Source organism: Mobula birostris, chromosome 7 (genome assembly GCF_030028105.1).
Source record: "Mobula birostris isolate sMobBir1 chromosome 7, sMobBir1.hap1, whole genome shotgun sequence".
Lineage (NCBI taxonomy): Eukaryota > Metazoa > Chordata > Chondrichthyes > Myliobatiformes > Myliobatidae > Mobula > Mobula birostris.
Window position 1 is genome coordinate 154,219,974 of NC_092376.1, and position 16,238 is coordinate 154,236,211.

Below are 16,238 nucleotides of genomic sequence, written 5' to 3' on the forward strand. Positions count from 1 at the left end.
CACAATACGTTGAACCTTAAATTGGATAGGCTACAGAATCAGAAGACTACAAACACACAGTACTTTATTATGTTTAGGAGCTACCTAATAAAGTTGCCACTGATTGTGTATATTTTTATTATAAGTGTGCAGTGCTGTATATAACTGTTTATTATGTTTTCCAGGCTTGGGAGGAAAATTGTTATGTTTGGGACAATGGTGCTACAGGTTGCATTCAATGTGCTTATCACATTCTCACCAAACTTGGAAATCTTCTGCCTGATTAACTTCTTCAAAGGTTTTGGTGAGGTTTCAAATTTTGTGGCTGCCTTTGTTCTTGGTGAGTGTCTATGTTTTTCAGTCTATTTCTTTTTCTACACTTAATAATTATGTTACTCTTGGTAAGAAATTCCAGCAACAATAAAGTAGAAACAAGATCTAACTCAATATCTTTTGTTTTACTGGAGATTTATCAAGTTCAGAGTTAAATCTGTGTATTTTGAGGTGCTCTCCTGTAAACTTTCTAATCTCTGGAGAATGCAGTCCCAATAAACTTCATCTGTCCTTTTATGGCAAAGCCACCATCTCTGGAACCTGTCTAGTGAATCTTCACTGCACTCCCTCTTTGGCAACGACATCCTGTCTTAGATGAGAACAAAAATTGTGCAAAACATGTAGGTATGGCCTCACTGAGCCCTACTATGTTTGCATTAAGACCTGCATACTCCTGAGTTAAGTTTCTTGTAATAATAACTAACATTTCACTTATTTGCCTTTTCAATATTTGCTGCACCTGGTTATTGACCTTCGGCAAGTATAAAGGCAAATCCCTTTGCTCAACAACAGTATCTGATCTCTCACCATTTAACCAATATTATCCTTCTCCACTATGTGTACTAAAGTAGATAACTTCATGTTCTCATCCACTTGTCCACATCCTAATGAAGCTGCTTTACATCTTTCTTTGTGCTTGGAATCCTACCTCGTTTAATATTGACAACAAACTTGCCTAAATTGCATCTGGTCCTCTCAGTTAAATCACTGAGGCTTAGATCGAGAGTAAGATTTGTATAGGAAGACTATGGAGAGAGATGTAAGAAGAAGGAATGCGGCAAAGACAGAGATAAAGAAGGTTTTATTTAAGTGGGAAGGCACACACAGTTCAAGCTTCAGTCCAGGAATGAACATCCTAATGGGATACATAGAATATTGAAAATAGAACATTACAGCACCGTACCGGCCCTTTGGCTCATGAAGTTGTGCCAACATGTTAACCAGTCCTAAAATAAATCTAACACTTCCCTTCCACATAGCCCCCATTTTTCTATCATCCATATGCCAATCTAAGATTTCCTTAAATGCCCCCAATGTATCTGACTCTACCACCACCCATAACATCATATTCTACACACTCACTGTTCCCTGTGTAAAACTATGCAATTGCTCCATAAACAACATCCACATTTCTGTTATGTATTTACCCATGTGTACTGTTTCCAATTTATGCTCTCAAGTTCCTGCCAAGTTGCATCATTGTTACCCCTCCCCCAATTAAATACCTTCCCATCCCATCTGCTCCTGCTCCTGTCCCTGTCCAAGGCTTGGTAAAGGTCAGGGAGTTGTGGTCATGGTCTGCAAAATGTTCATGCACCAACAGATCTGATACCCAACCCGATTTATTACCCAGCACTCAATCCGCTATGGGCTCTTCTCTTACTTGTCACTCTACATATCGTGTCAGGAATCCTTTCTGGAATTAATGACTGTTCTGTGAGGTTTGTGCAAGAGGTCCTTGCCCCAGAGAGTGAATCTGATCAACCATTCCAGCTAGCCCCATTCCCTCTACCTATTACCATAGTCACTACACTACAAACAATTTTTAATACTGTTTACATAGTAAATACTTTATGGTATTTATGTATTAATGCACATTTTGTTCCATTTTGCACTTTATCATCTAACTTTATTCTTATATAATTCCTTATTCTTTATAATTGCTGGATGTTGTTTTTTGTTGCAATGCAGCACAGGGGTGCGGTGATCCTCACCTTGTTGGGTTTGCACGGAACCTGGGTTTTTCCCCTGTTCATACATGTGCCTCTTCTTTCCGTACCTGAAACTTTCCCCATCACCTGTTCCCTCCTGTTTTATACCTGCCACTATGGCTACATATTCTCCTGTTTCTTCTCTTTAGCTCTGCTTTAATAGTCCAGTTAAGAGTCAGGTTTAGATCCATGCCATCTTTCAGAAGTTGTAAGAAGATGTCACCATCCAATTTAAGCCCATTTAGGCCACTATGTTGCTCAAATCCCTGATATTATTGCTCAGAATAGTCCTCAACTTTCTCCTTTGTCTCTTACTTAATTAAAGCAATCTTGGCCTATTTCACCTGCCCTTTACATATTGCATCCTTAACTGTCTCAGTAAAGTCTCCCAGTTCATTCTCTGGTGAATTGTTTCTATATTTAAAACAATTTTTACTTTGGATTTGCTCAGACAATGTGGACCAGACCTGCTTGGGTATTTTGGCCTTTAAAAGGATATGTATATCCTCGAGAGTTAGATGATAAGCCTCCCTTATCAAGAATCAATGCACAGTTACATGATTTAAGAGTTTGTTGTGATGTGTTGGTGTGACATGCAACAAAAAACATTCAACGATTATAGGTGGGTAATGAAGATCGGTGGAGGAGCAGGTAGTGTCGGGGAAGTAGGGAGTCTGGCGAACGACAGATTAGGAGAATGGGTAAAGAAGTGGCAGATGGAATATAGTGTTGGGAAGTGTAAGGTCATACACTTTGGCAGAAAGAATAAAAGCATAGACTACTTTCTAAATGCGGAGAAAAATTCAGGAATCAGAGGTACAAAGGGACTTGGGAGTCCTCGTGCAGCATTCCCTAAGTATTAACTTGTAAGTTGAGTCGGTGATAAGAAAAGCAAATGCAATGTTTGCATTCACTTTGAGCGGACTGGAATATAAGTGCCAGGATGTAGTGCTGAGGATTCATTAGACATTGGTAAGCCCGCATGGTGAGCAGCTTTGGGCACCTTATCGAAGAAAAGATTTACAGGCAGGATTTAAGGATCACGAGAGAATGATTCTGAAAATGGAAGGGTTAACATATGTGACGTATTTGACAGCTCTGAGGCTCACTCACTGGATTTGAAAAGAATAGGGGGAAATCTTATTGAAACCTATCAAATAGTGAAGGGCCTAGATAGAGAGGATGTACAGAGGATGTTACCAATACAATTATATAACAAAATAAAATCATCAGTTAAAGTATGGATAGGGGATATATTTGCATAAGTACGGAGATACCAGCAAGCTACATTATAAAAAGTGGTTTAAAGAGTTTATAATATAGTACAGTGACTGATGTAATGGATAAAGGAGGTGGGGCTAAATAGAATTGTTGATCTGATTGTCTCTCTGGGGGTAGATACTTTAAAATGGTGTGAAGTTTTTGTTTTCCTGCAGCGCTTTCCAGAAGGGAAAAGGTTAATGTGAGGATGCTCTCTATCATGCCATGCAGAATTGCACCAGTATGTCCTGGGAAAGATAGAATTTTATCAACTGCCCGAAAAAGTACATCCTCTGCCAAGCTTTTTTGTTAATGAAGAGGATATAATTCTCCCATAAGAGGTCCTGCGAAATAGTGATGCCGATGAACCTGAATGATGAAATGGTGCTAACTGTAGAGTTGTTGATGATAAGTGGGTGGAGAGGAGACACATTTCTCATATGCATCTTCTTGGTTTTGAAGGCATTTGCAATCAGCTCCAAGTTGTTGTGATTGCATCAGGACAGAAGCTTGCTTACATCCTGGTAGTACTTGGATTTGTCAAAGGACATTGGCATAGTCTGCAAAATTTAATTAGAATCCCATTTAATATCACTGGCAAATGTCGTGAAATTTCTTGTTTTGCAGCAGTACATTGCAAACTGTTAGTGTACTGGCATGCTCTAGTGCCAAGCTCACATCCTTTCTTACTTTACCTCCGAACTTCCTCATGCCCTACCTCAGCCCATTTTCTCCAGGAACCTCAACTCTTGCTACTTTATTCCCAATGAACTTTTGACCACCCTCCTTTCCTTCCTGGGGTAAGCAGAAATTCATACACACAAGATACATTTGACAGCAGATTAGTTTACAAATATATATAACTGGCCATTACAGTGCCTTCTAAGATACAGAAGGATAATGATAAATAGTAGAAAGAATTTTATTTATGGAAGTACCTACATAGATCTGGGAGTATTTCTGTGCTGTGTGCTGCCATCACTTGGATAAACAGTGAATCAACAACTAAGAGCAGTAATTCACATGTCAATTGGTTGAAGTAACATATACTATAAATGCTGCACCAGTTGTAGAAAAGATTGGATCTATTCAGAAACATTCAAAAGCTCTAAGAAACTCTTAAAAATTAAACTCTCTTCTCTTTTATGTGCTGGTTTTTATTTCATGCTGTTTCATTAGTGATTGGTGAAATACCTCGACTTCACATTGCTCTGTTATGGTTTAAGTATATAAATTAATACCTTTTTTTAGTTGAGTATCGAAGTTCCGGATTGATATTCAATCAAAATGAACTCACTGTGCCCTGAACTTGGCTGTACTCTTCTTGCAGGATCTGAACTTCTTGAAAAATCCATTCGGATTACATACTCTACACTTGGAGTCAGCATATGTTTTTCAGTAGGCTATATGATCCTGCCTTTTGTTGCATATTTCATAAGAGAATGGAAGACGCTAATATTGACCCTGGCTCTCAGCTGTTTGTTGTATATTCCTTTGTGGTGGTATGTAAATTTTTCAATCTTAAACACATTTAATCAGCAGGATATGACTATATATTGCTGGAAGTCCCTGACCAATAAGGCTGTGTTTGAAAGTAACTTCAACTGTGCAATAACATCACCTTGATTATGCCAAATTACGCACAATAATAAATCATCTATTGCATCTGGATTTGTTCGATTCCTCACAAATTCAATTTTCTTTACAGATCCTTACAAGTTTCACACATTTATAAAAATTGCCATTTGATACTTAACCTAATTTGAGGTGTTGTGACTTCACCTTTGCTCGTGTCAAGTGATTCTGGCTTCAGCATCCAGTAGCAATTATGAAATGTGCAGGCTGATAAGCAAATAAGTTTAAAGCAAAAGCAAAACTACTGATTCAGAAAGTTTTCATTGCAGAGGCTTACTTGTAGATCTTTCAGCTATCGGGCACTGGTGATGCTTCTTTCTCCCATATACTCCTCCAGTACTCCTCAGTTGCTGTTTTGGCTGGTTCAGGGATTGGCATGCTGTTGCTCTGGAACAGTGTGAATACTTTTCCTGATTTTTTTGGAGAAGAGTGCATTTATTCTCTTGCCCTCCGCATCTTTAATGTACCTCTGTAGTCTGGTAGCCAGAGCTGTTAACCGTCGCTTGGCAGTTTCCAAAGCTTCGTCTATGGACAGATCTCTGTACTTCCTTAGTAACCAAGATGAACCTCTGGTCTTTCCACCTTTCTGCAGTTCAGTCTGCTGACCTCTGCCCTTCTAGGTTTCACCGTGGTTTCCAATCGTTGCCTCCAGGGGGGCTTATAACAGTACCCTCCACTGTATTTTATTTTGTAGCTCGGCATTTCTGGGATTGCTGCTGCCGTTGCATATATCAGATTATTGGTCGCAGTTATGTTGAAGGTTGCAATTGTGAGTAGTGCTTCATTGGCTGCTTTTAGCATGCTGTTTGATGGAATTTTATCACAAAGTCTGGGGAGCCTAATTCATTGTTTGTCAGTCACCAGTTTAGCAATGATCCTCTCTCTAATTTCAGCAGCCAGTGTCGATATGCCCCGAGGTGAGGTTTGAACTTGCATTTCCTGTGTACAAAATGATGCTAATGCCTTTGCACCATCTGGGAGTTGTGGAGGTGGGGTTTGAACTCGTATTTCCTGATCGGTTCGGTTCTGTGGTTATGTAGCTGTGGTGCATCGTCATTGTATGTCTTCCAATTCAAGAAGTAATATATATTTATTCGTGTGTGGATTGCTGCTTAAAAGTGTTTATGGAGAATAGATTGTAGCTGTTGATAGAATAGCTTTGCACTGCAATGTCATGGTCAAAGTAATCTCATCTTCAATATTCTGTAACATTTCAACATATCATTAGAATGATGTCCTAAACTCAGTCCCGTTACTCACCTTGGTGTTTGTGTGGAGTTTGCATGCTGTTGTGTATTTAATATTTCAGTAATATTGCAAATATTTTTGATGAAACATTCTCTCTTTAAATAATTTATTACAGGTTATATGTAAAAGTACGTGAACGTCATACATCATTATGCCACCATATCATATATGTGTACCTTACTGAAGTAAAAACAAAACTAAGATGTGTTATTCCCGGCTGCATATTTTTATTTTAATTAGTTTTATCTTTTAGAGTTAGAAAACTTAACAGCGGTGATGAATTGTGTCCTTTCAAATGTATTTTTTATGATCGCAAGATCCTGCTGGACATTAAGAACTTAAAGCCTGAAGGTCTGCCCTATTAATGAGTTGCTCATTGGCAGAGACACTGAAGGAACTGGATTTGGAGCAGATTGTGCAGCTGCTTGCTTAGGAGGGGTCCGTGTGCATCGGCAGTGTGCTTCACCATACGCGATAGAGATTTAGCTTAGTGAAGGGAGAAAGGAGTGTCCTTTATTGGGACCGGAAGTATTGACTGCATGGCTAAGTGCTAATAGCTTCACTAAATTCAATTAGACATTAGTAGAAATGTTGCCTAATTAAAATATGCCTGTACAAATAGATTAAGATCTAAATCCACAATCCCTGTCCACTAGCTTCAGTGAAGTGCTGTATTTGCTATTATGGGTCAAGTGAATTTTCTTCTTCTCTTTCTTATTCGTATGAAATGTATCTGATACAACTCATCTCTGGGCAACAGTGCAACATGATATATTCTGGAAAAAGCATATTCTACTCTCTTTGAAAATTAAGTCAATGGGATGAATTTCCGAGACAAAGTATAATATATTACTGAAACTGTAGTGCCGTATATTAATGATATTATTTGGATATCAGTTTTATGGCAGTAAATATATATTGCCACTCCTGTATATTTGTAGAAAGATTTTCATTAATGTTTTTCACCAGAGCTTCTTTAAGAGTAAGGGCTTAATTTCTTCAAATTTCTTTCCAACAGAGTGCATTGCTATTTTAAGCATTATTGAAGTTTCTAATTGCTCACTTTACCATAATGTTGTCTACCTTAGTCATTTCATTTCATTTCATCCATATATCTTGTCCTTCTATTCCATGATATGGTCACTAAATTGTTTTCCTTATGAATATCAACATCTTCATTTCCTTTCTTCTCAAATGACTGATTCTTTGTTTTTAAAATGTCCTCTTTGTCCTCTCACTAACTTGATCTTTTTCACCTTCATATCTCCAGCACACATCCAGTGTCTCAGTGAGAATGTTGGAATCATAGATGTTTGTCAATAATATTCACAACTAGAGACCTTAGAAAACATGTTAAAAGTTAAAATCCACATAACACATAACTTACATCATCTCATAATCATTAGTAATTTCTGAATCAACTAATACATTTGAATACAACTTCATGATATTTATTATTATTAAGAAGTATTTTCTTTATAGAGGTACAGTGGCCTTTCTGGCCCTTTGAGCCATGCTAGCCAGCAATCCCCAGATATAATGCTAGCCTAATCACTTGGCAATTTACAATGACCAATGACCTACCAAGCAGTATACCTTGTGACTGCGTGGGTTTCCTTTCACAGTCCAAAGGAGAATATACAAGCTCCTTACAGACCGCAGTCGGAACTGAACTCAAGTCGCCTGTACTGTAAAGTGCTTTGCTAACCCCTACTCTACCATGCCACCCATCTTAGTAGTAATTTCACAAGTCTATTAGAGCTTCAATAGACATGTTATAAAATTACTCAATTAATTCTAGGTTTATTCCTGAATCTCCACGCTGGTTATTATCTAAAGGAAGAGTAGAGGAAGCTGAATCAATAATTCGACTCATGGCAAAGAAAAATGGTGTCACTCCTCCAGCGATGCTTTTCAGTGAACTTGAGGTATTGCAACAATGTCATCTTCTTGTTTCTTTGTGGTTCAAATTTCAAATTTATTATCAAAATGCAAATATAGTATGTCACCAAATACAGCCCTGAGATTCATTGGGCAATAAAGAGCAACATTTTTTATCTCAGTTATTTTCATTTCTCTTCCATTCAAAAGGTGTTTGCTCTGTGATCTAATATGGTTGTAAAAGTGGGTCCCATTTTGCCTAACTATTTTTTTAATATGTTCACCTGACTACTTGACCATTAACAACTTCATAGACAACTTCACCCATAATCAAATGGATATGCATTTTCAACTAGGTCTTCACTGCATAAAAATAAGAAATAAAAATCCAGAAAAATATGCAACTGTACTGTTATCAACTGTGCAAATCAAGCTCAGCATGACTTGTATGTCTGAACTTTCATTGGATAAAATTATTTTTGGATCTTTTTTATACTTCATGGGAATCTTGAAATGGCCTGTGCATTGTTTCATCTGCAGTTATTCACTGTATTATAATAACTGAGATCATTGGCGAGGTCGCTTCACTATTCGGCCCCTAGATCATGTAGCCCTCTTCAATGTCTTATTGGTAAAAGAGTATTAAATAGCTCTATGGTTTATACTGTAAGATCATAAGATATAGCAGCAGAATTAGGCCATTTGGCCCATTGAGTCTGCCCCACTATTTCATCATGGCTGATCTATTTTTACTCTCAGCCCCAGCTGCCTGCCTTGCCCTGTATCCCTTCATGCCCTGACCAATCAAGAATCTATCAAACTCTCCTTTAAATATACATAAAGACTTGGCCTCCACAGCTGCCTGTGGCAACGGATTCCACAGATTCACCACCCTCTGGCTAAAGAAATTCCTCCTGATCTCCATTCTAAAAGGATGTTCTGAGGCTGTGTCCTCTGGTCATAGTCTCTCCACATCCACTCTATCAGGGCCTTTCAATATTCGATAGGTTTCAATTAGGACATTGCTCATTCTTCTAAATTCTTGTAAATACAGTCCCAGACCATCAAACGCTTTTCAGATGACAAACCGTTCAATCCTGGAATCATTTTTGTGAGCCTCCTTTGAATTCTCTCCAGTTTCAGATATCCTTTCTAAGATAAAGGGCCAAAATATGCTCACAGTACTCCAAGTGAGTCTTCAGCAGTGCTTTAATAAACCTCAACATTACATCCTTGCTTTTATATTCTAGTCCTCTTGAAATGAATACTAGCATTGCAATTGCCTTCCTCACCATAGATTAACCTGCAATTTAACCTTTAGGGAATACTGCACAAGTGGTGACTCCCAACTCCCTTTGCATTTCAGTTCTTTGTATTTTCTCTCTATTTAGAAAATAGTCTACCCTTTGTCCAAAGTGCATGGCTATACAGTTCCCAAAACTGTATTCCATCTGCCACTTCTTTGCCCATTCTCTAAGTCTGTCTAAGACCTTCTGTAGCCTCTCTACTTCCTCAAAGCTACCTGCCCCTCCACCTATTTTCTTATCATCTGCAAACCTTGCCACAAAGCTATCAGTTCATTCATCCAAATCATTGACATATAACATAAAAAGAATTGGTCTCAACACAGACCCCTGTGGAACACCACTGGCCACTGGCAGCCAAGCAGAAAAGGCTCCCTTTATTCACACTCTTTACCTACTGTCAATCAGCCACTACTTAATCCATTCTAGAATCTCTCCTGTAATACCATGGGCTCATAACTTATTAGGCAGTCTCATATGTGGCATCTTGTCAAAGGCCTTCTGAAGATCCAACTACATATCAACCAATTCTCCTTTGTCTATCCTACGTGTCAATTGTTGGAGAATTCCAACAGATGTGTCAGGTAAGATTTTCGGTTGAGGAAACCAGGCTGACCATGGCCTATTTTATCATATGCTTCCAAGTACCCTGATACATCATCCTTAACAAACAAATCCAACATCTTCACAACCTCTGACGTCAGACTAACTGGCCTATAATTTCCTTTCTTCAGCCTTTCTCTCTCCTTGAAGAGTGGATTTACATTCACAAATTTCCAGTCTCCCAGAACCATTCCAGAATCTAGTAATTCTTGAAAGATCATTACACTGGTAGTGTGGAGGATCAGCGAGATCTTGGGGTCCATGTCCATCGGACACTCAAAGCTGCTGCGCAGGTTGACAGTGTTGTTAAGAAGGCATTTGGTGTATTGGTCTTCATCAACTTTGGGATTGAGTTCAAGTGCCGTGAGGTAATGTTACACCTATATAAGACCTTAGTTAGACCCCATTTAGAATACTGTGCTCAATTCTGGTCACCTCATTACAGGAAGGATGTGAATGCTATAGAGAGAGCGCAGAGGAGATTTTCAAGGATATTGCCTGGATTGGAAAGCATGCCTTATGAGAATAGTTTGAACTAACTTGGTCTTTTCTTCTTGGAGCAATGGAGGATGAAAGGTGACCTGATAGAGGCATATAAGATAATGAGAGGCATTGATCGTGTGGATATTCAGAGGCTTTATCCCAGCGCTGAAATGGCTAACATGAAGGGGTATAATTTTAACCCGCTTGGAAGTAGGTACAAGGGGGCTGCCAGGGGTAAGTTTTCCACACACAGAGTGGTATGTGCGTGGAATGCATTGCCAGTTGAGGTGGTAGAGGCAGATACAATAGTGTCTTTTAAGAGACTCTTAGTTAGGTACGTGGAGCTTTGAAAAATAGAGAGTTATGTGGTAGGGAAATTCTAGGCAGCTTCTAGAGTAGGTTATATGGTCGACACAACATTGTAGGCTGAAGGGCCTGTAATATGCTGTAGTTTTCTATGTTTCTATGTAATGCATCCACAATCTCTTCAGCTACTTTTTTTCAGAACACTGGGGATGTACACCATCTGGTCTAGGTGACTTATCTACATGCAGACCTTTCAGTTTCCCAAGAACTTTCTCCCTAGCACTGGTAACTTTACACACTTCATGACCCTTGACACCTAGTACTTCCACCATACTGCTAGTGTCTTGCCCAGCATGGACAGAAAGCATGCAAGGAGCCAGCTGGACTTGAGCCCGAGACCAATCACCTCGAACTGGTGTGATGCCACTGCACCACTGGCCAGCCATTATTAGCTAGCTTACTTTCGTGTTCCATCTTTTCCTTCTTAATGGCTTTTTAAATTGTCTTCTGTTGGATTTTTGAAAGCATCCCAATCTTCTAACCTCCCACTAATTTTTGCTCTATTATAAGCCCTCACTTTTGATCTTATGTTGGCTTTGGCCACAGTTTTGTCATCTTGCCCTTAGAACCTCTTTGGGATGTATATATCATCTGCCTTCTGAAGTGCATACAGAAATTCCAGCCATTTCTGCTCTGCTGTCATCCTTGCGAGTGTTCTTTTCTAACCAACTCAGGTCAACTCCTCTCTCATGCCTCTGCAATTCCCTTTACTGCACTGTAATACTGATATTTCTGAGTTTAGCTTCTCCTTCTCAAATTCCAGGGTGAATTCGATCATATTATGATCACTCTCCCCTAAGGGTTCTTTTACCTTAAGTCCTCTAATCAAATCTGGTTCCTTGCACAATACCCTATCCCAAATAGTTGATCCCCTAATGGGTTCAATCATGAGCTGTTCTAAAAAGCCAGTTCATAGGCATTCCAGAAAATCTCTCTTGGAATCTAGCACCAACCTGATTTTCCCAATCTACCTGCATATTGAAACCCACCATGACTATTGTAACATTGCCCTTTTGCAATGAATTTTCTATCTCCCGTTGTAATTTATAAACCACATCCTTACTACTATTTGGGGGTCTAAATACAACTCCCATCAGTGTTTTTTTTTTAACCCTTGTAGTTCCTACCTCGATCCACAATAATTCAAAACCCTCCAATCCTATGTCACCTCTTTCTAACGATTTGATTAATGTTTTACCAAAAGATCTGCCTTCCTGCCTGTCCTTTCAATACAATATGTACGCTTGGACATTAAGCTCCCATCTATAATCTGTTTTCAGCCATGATTCAGTAATGGCTACAACATCATACATGCCAATCTGTAACTGTGCTACAAGTTCGTCTACCCTATTCTGTATACTGCGCACTTTCAAATCGAACACCTTCAGTCCTGTATTCGCCCTATTCAAATTTTCCACCTTTTACATTCCAACTCATCCTGTTGTCTGCAATTTTGCCCTATCATTAGCCTTGTCATTAGACTCTGTTTTAAACCATCTACCTCACCTTCAGCACTATCACTCCGGTTTCCATCCCCCTGCCAAATTAGTTTAAACCCTCCTTGAACAAATCTAGCCATCCTGCCTGCAAGTTTATTGGACCCCCTTGGATTCAAATGTAACCTATCCCTTTGGTACAGGTTGTACCTTCTCCAGAAGAGATCCCAGTGATCTATGAATCTGAATCCTTGCCCCCTGCACCAGGTCCTTACCCATGGATTCACCTGCCAAATCATCTTATTCTTCCCCTCAGAGCCCCTCAGAATTCCAGAGATTACTACCCTAATAGTCCTGTTTTTCAGGTTTCTACCTAGCTGCTTAAAATCTCTCTTCAGAACCTCCTCACCTTGTCCACCTATGTCATTGGTGCCATTATGTACCGAGACTTCTGCCTGCTCAGCCTCACTCTTGGACCCAATCCGAGACATCCCTGATCCTGACACCAGGGGGCAAAATAGCATCCAGGTATCTCTATCACACCCACAGAAACTCATCTCGGTTCCTCTGACTATGGAATCTGCTATCAACATTGCAGTCCTCTTCACCCCTCTGCTCTTCTTAGCCACAATACCAGAATCAGTGCCTGAGACCACCTGGTCACTGTGGCTCCCCCCAGTAGGACATCCCACTCAATAGTATCTGAAGTTGTATACTTATTCGCAATAAGTATTTGTAATAGTTGACAGTGGAGCCCTCTATTGAAACAGTAATCTTATTAAAACTTCTACAAAAATTATAATGAAGCTTAAATGCACCATTTACAGAGTTTACATCATTAATCAAAGTTCAGATTTTGAATTTGTCCAGAACCAAATTTGAATTTAAATGTGGAGGATATTCAGCTCATTTTATAGTGCTAGAGAAATCATTGTGTGCAAATTCATTTTTTCTTGGTAGGAATTGCTGGCAGTGTGGGAAGAGGAACGATTTTTATTTTTGGAAGGTGGTGAAAACATTTGAAATGCACATACAACATTTCTGGCTACCCGGATAGAAAGTCACAGAGCAAGTTTTGAATAATAAGTCTTCTGGATCATTCATATCATTCAAGAGATGTGGAAAGTAATGCAGTCATTTTTCTGTTAAGCTAATGTAATTTTAATTCTCTGCTTTTCTTTCAGTTCGAACACATAAAGAACAATAAAGTAAAATCTGTTCCAGTTACCCAGTTGTTAAAAACCTGTAATACCCGAACTATCACAATCGTTAATATTCTGATCTGGTAAGTATTAGAAGAAAGCAAAATATACAGAAATACTCAAAAAAATCTGGTTTTAAGGACTTGGTGAGGAATACGTTCTGAAACTGCTTAGTCACTACATATTTTCCCACAGACTAGATTGAATTGTTGGTCAGTTTTGCTGAATCAAGTTTTTTCTCAAATATTCACAATTGGAGCCCACCAAAAATTAGTTCATTTCTTACTCAAGAGACTTGAACAGCACTGAGAGCATGTGGAAATGACAGAGGTATGAAAAAGACATCATCCCGCCAACATCGCACACACACGCACGCACAAGCCAAAAAAAAATGCTGACCACCAGGAGAAGTAAGGGGGAGCAAACAAAGAGTGCAAAGTCCCCTTCAGTTAGAAATAGTATGGATTCAGTTGGCCGTAAATAAAAGACTATTTTTTGTGGGGTAGATAATAGTTGGTAATTCTTCGGCAGGAAAACAGAGAAGTTTAAAACATAATAAATTTGTCACATGGTGTGAGCAGAATTATCTGCAGCTTAATGCGAAAAAGACTAAGGAGCTGGTGGTAGACCTGAGGAGAGCTAAGGTACCGGTGACCCCTGTTTCCATCCAGGGGGTCAGTGTGGACATGGTGGAGGATTACAAATACTTGGGGATACGAATTGACAATAAACTGGACTGGTCAAAGAACACTGAGGCTGTCTACAAGAAGGGTCAGAGCCGTCTCTATTTCCTGAGGAGACTGAGGTCCTTTAACATCTGCTGGACGATGCTGAGGATGTTCTACGAGTCTGTGGTGGCCAGTGCTATCATGTTTGCTGTTGTGTGCTGGGGCAGCAGGCTGAGGGTAGCAGACACCAACAGAATCAACAAACTCATTCGTAAGGCCAGTGATGTTGTGGGGATGGAACTGGACTCCCTGACGGTGGTGTCTGAAAAGAGGATGCTGTCCAAGTTGCATGCCATCTTGGACAATGTCTCCCATCCACTACATGCTGTACTGGTTGGGCACAGGAGTACATTCAGCCAGAGACTCATTCCACCGAGATGCAACAGAAAGCGTCATAGGAAGTAATTCCTGCCTGTGGCCATCAAACTTTACAACTCCTCCCTCGGAGGGTCAGACACCCTGAGCCAATAGGCTGGTCCTGGACTTATTTCCTGGCGTAATTTACATATTACTATTTAACTATTTATGGTTTTATGGTTTTATTACTATTTATTATTTATGATGCAACTGTAACAAAAACCAATTTCCCCCGGGATCAATAAAGTATGACCATGATTTGAGTAATATTGTTCAGTTAAGAAACATTCATTGATGTTAGTGAATGTGACAGAAATAATTCTGCCAAAGCCACACATCAGCACCTTCTCTGGAAAACATGAAATCAGGTGAAAGAAATTCTAAGAAGTTAAGATGGGAAAACATAAGAATATGCTTTACAAGAAGTATTTAAATTTGTTTTTGCAGGATGATTATAACAATGGGATACTATGGTCTATCATTGAACATATCCAATCTCCATGGTGATGACTATCTGAATTGTTTCCTCTTTGCTGCCTCGGAGATTCCAGCTAACATAGCAACATGGCTTCTCTTCCAGAAGTTTCCACGCAGGTTCAGCCTTTCGAGTGTTCTTTTTCTCAGTGGAAGTATCCTGCTCTTCAGTCAGCTCATCCCATCACGTAAATTTTTACACTGCTTCTATATTGATCCTATTGTGACATTTGCTAACAAGCATTATAAAGCAGTATCGCATGATCAGTTGAAATATACAGGAACTGTAATTCTGAGAAGTTTTGGTCTGCTGGCACAATATGCCAACAACTCAGAAATTCTTCACATTCTTTCCAGCATGTAACTGCACTGATTTTAACAGTGGTATGATTTTGACATGTTGGACTAAATTGTGACTCATGCAGATGTGCCTGAGAGTCCAAATGAAGTTTGCTGTCCTGTCTATATTTCAATGAGCATCTTGGATGAGCAATTGAAAATTAGCACACTCTGACATGAGATCTGCTTAAACTGGAAACTTAAGTCATATGATTCTGATTAATATTCTATTATTATTCTGAGCTGGATATCCATGCCCTGCACTTCTGGCAAATCATGCAGGAAGATCTGCAAAATTATATCCGAATAGCACAGCTATGACTCGTATCGATTTTTGATCATCCACATATTGATAATGTGACAGCTACTTCCACTGGCAGCTCGTTCCACTCCCTCATCAGTGTCTGAGTGAAGAAGTGCCTCCTCAGGTTCCCCTTAAATATTTCACATTTTACCCTTAAAATACGACCCCTAGTTCTAGTTTCACCCAACTGCAGTGAAAATGCCTGTTTATATTTACCCCTCTATATGCTTCATAATTTTGTATACCTCTGTAAAATATCCCTTCATTCTCCTATGCTCAAGGGCAAAAGTTCTAACCTATTTAATTTTTCCCTATTACTCTGGTCCTCAAGTCTGGCAACATTCTTGTAACTTTTCACTGTACTCTTACAATCTTATTGATATCATTCCTTAGGTACAGGTGATCAGAATTGCACACAATACTTCAAATTCGTCCTCACCAATGTCTTATACATCTTCAACACAACATGCCAACTCATGTACCCATTACTTGAATTTATGAAGGCCAATGTGCCAGAAGCAGTCTTTACTACCAATTCAGCTGAATGCTTCTTTGATGTTATAGAGTCATAAAGCATGAGAGTACTTACCTCCA

At 39.3% G+C, this 16,238-nt stretch overlaps 1 protein-coding gene across 1 annotated transcript in view; it reads left to right on the forward strand.

The window, feature by feature from the left end:
• The window catches only part of LOC140200861 (organic cation/carnitine transporter 2-like), a 46,573-nt gene that overhangs the window by 23,271 nt on the left and 7,064 nt on the right, over positions 1-16,238 (forward strand). Inside the window, exons 3-7 of the mRNA XM_072264495.1 lie at positions 165-319; positions 4,615-4,786; positions 7,969-8,095; positions 13,425-13,525; positions 14,975-15,189. Coding sequence (XP_072120596.1) covers positions 165-319; positions 4,615-4,786; positions 7,969-8,095; positions 13,425-13,525; positions 14,975-15,189 — 770 coding nt within the window. The remainder of the gene's footprint in view (positions 1-164; positions 320-4,614; positions 4,787-7,968; positions 8,096-13,424; positions 13,526-14,974; positions 15,190-16,238) is intronic.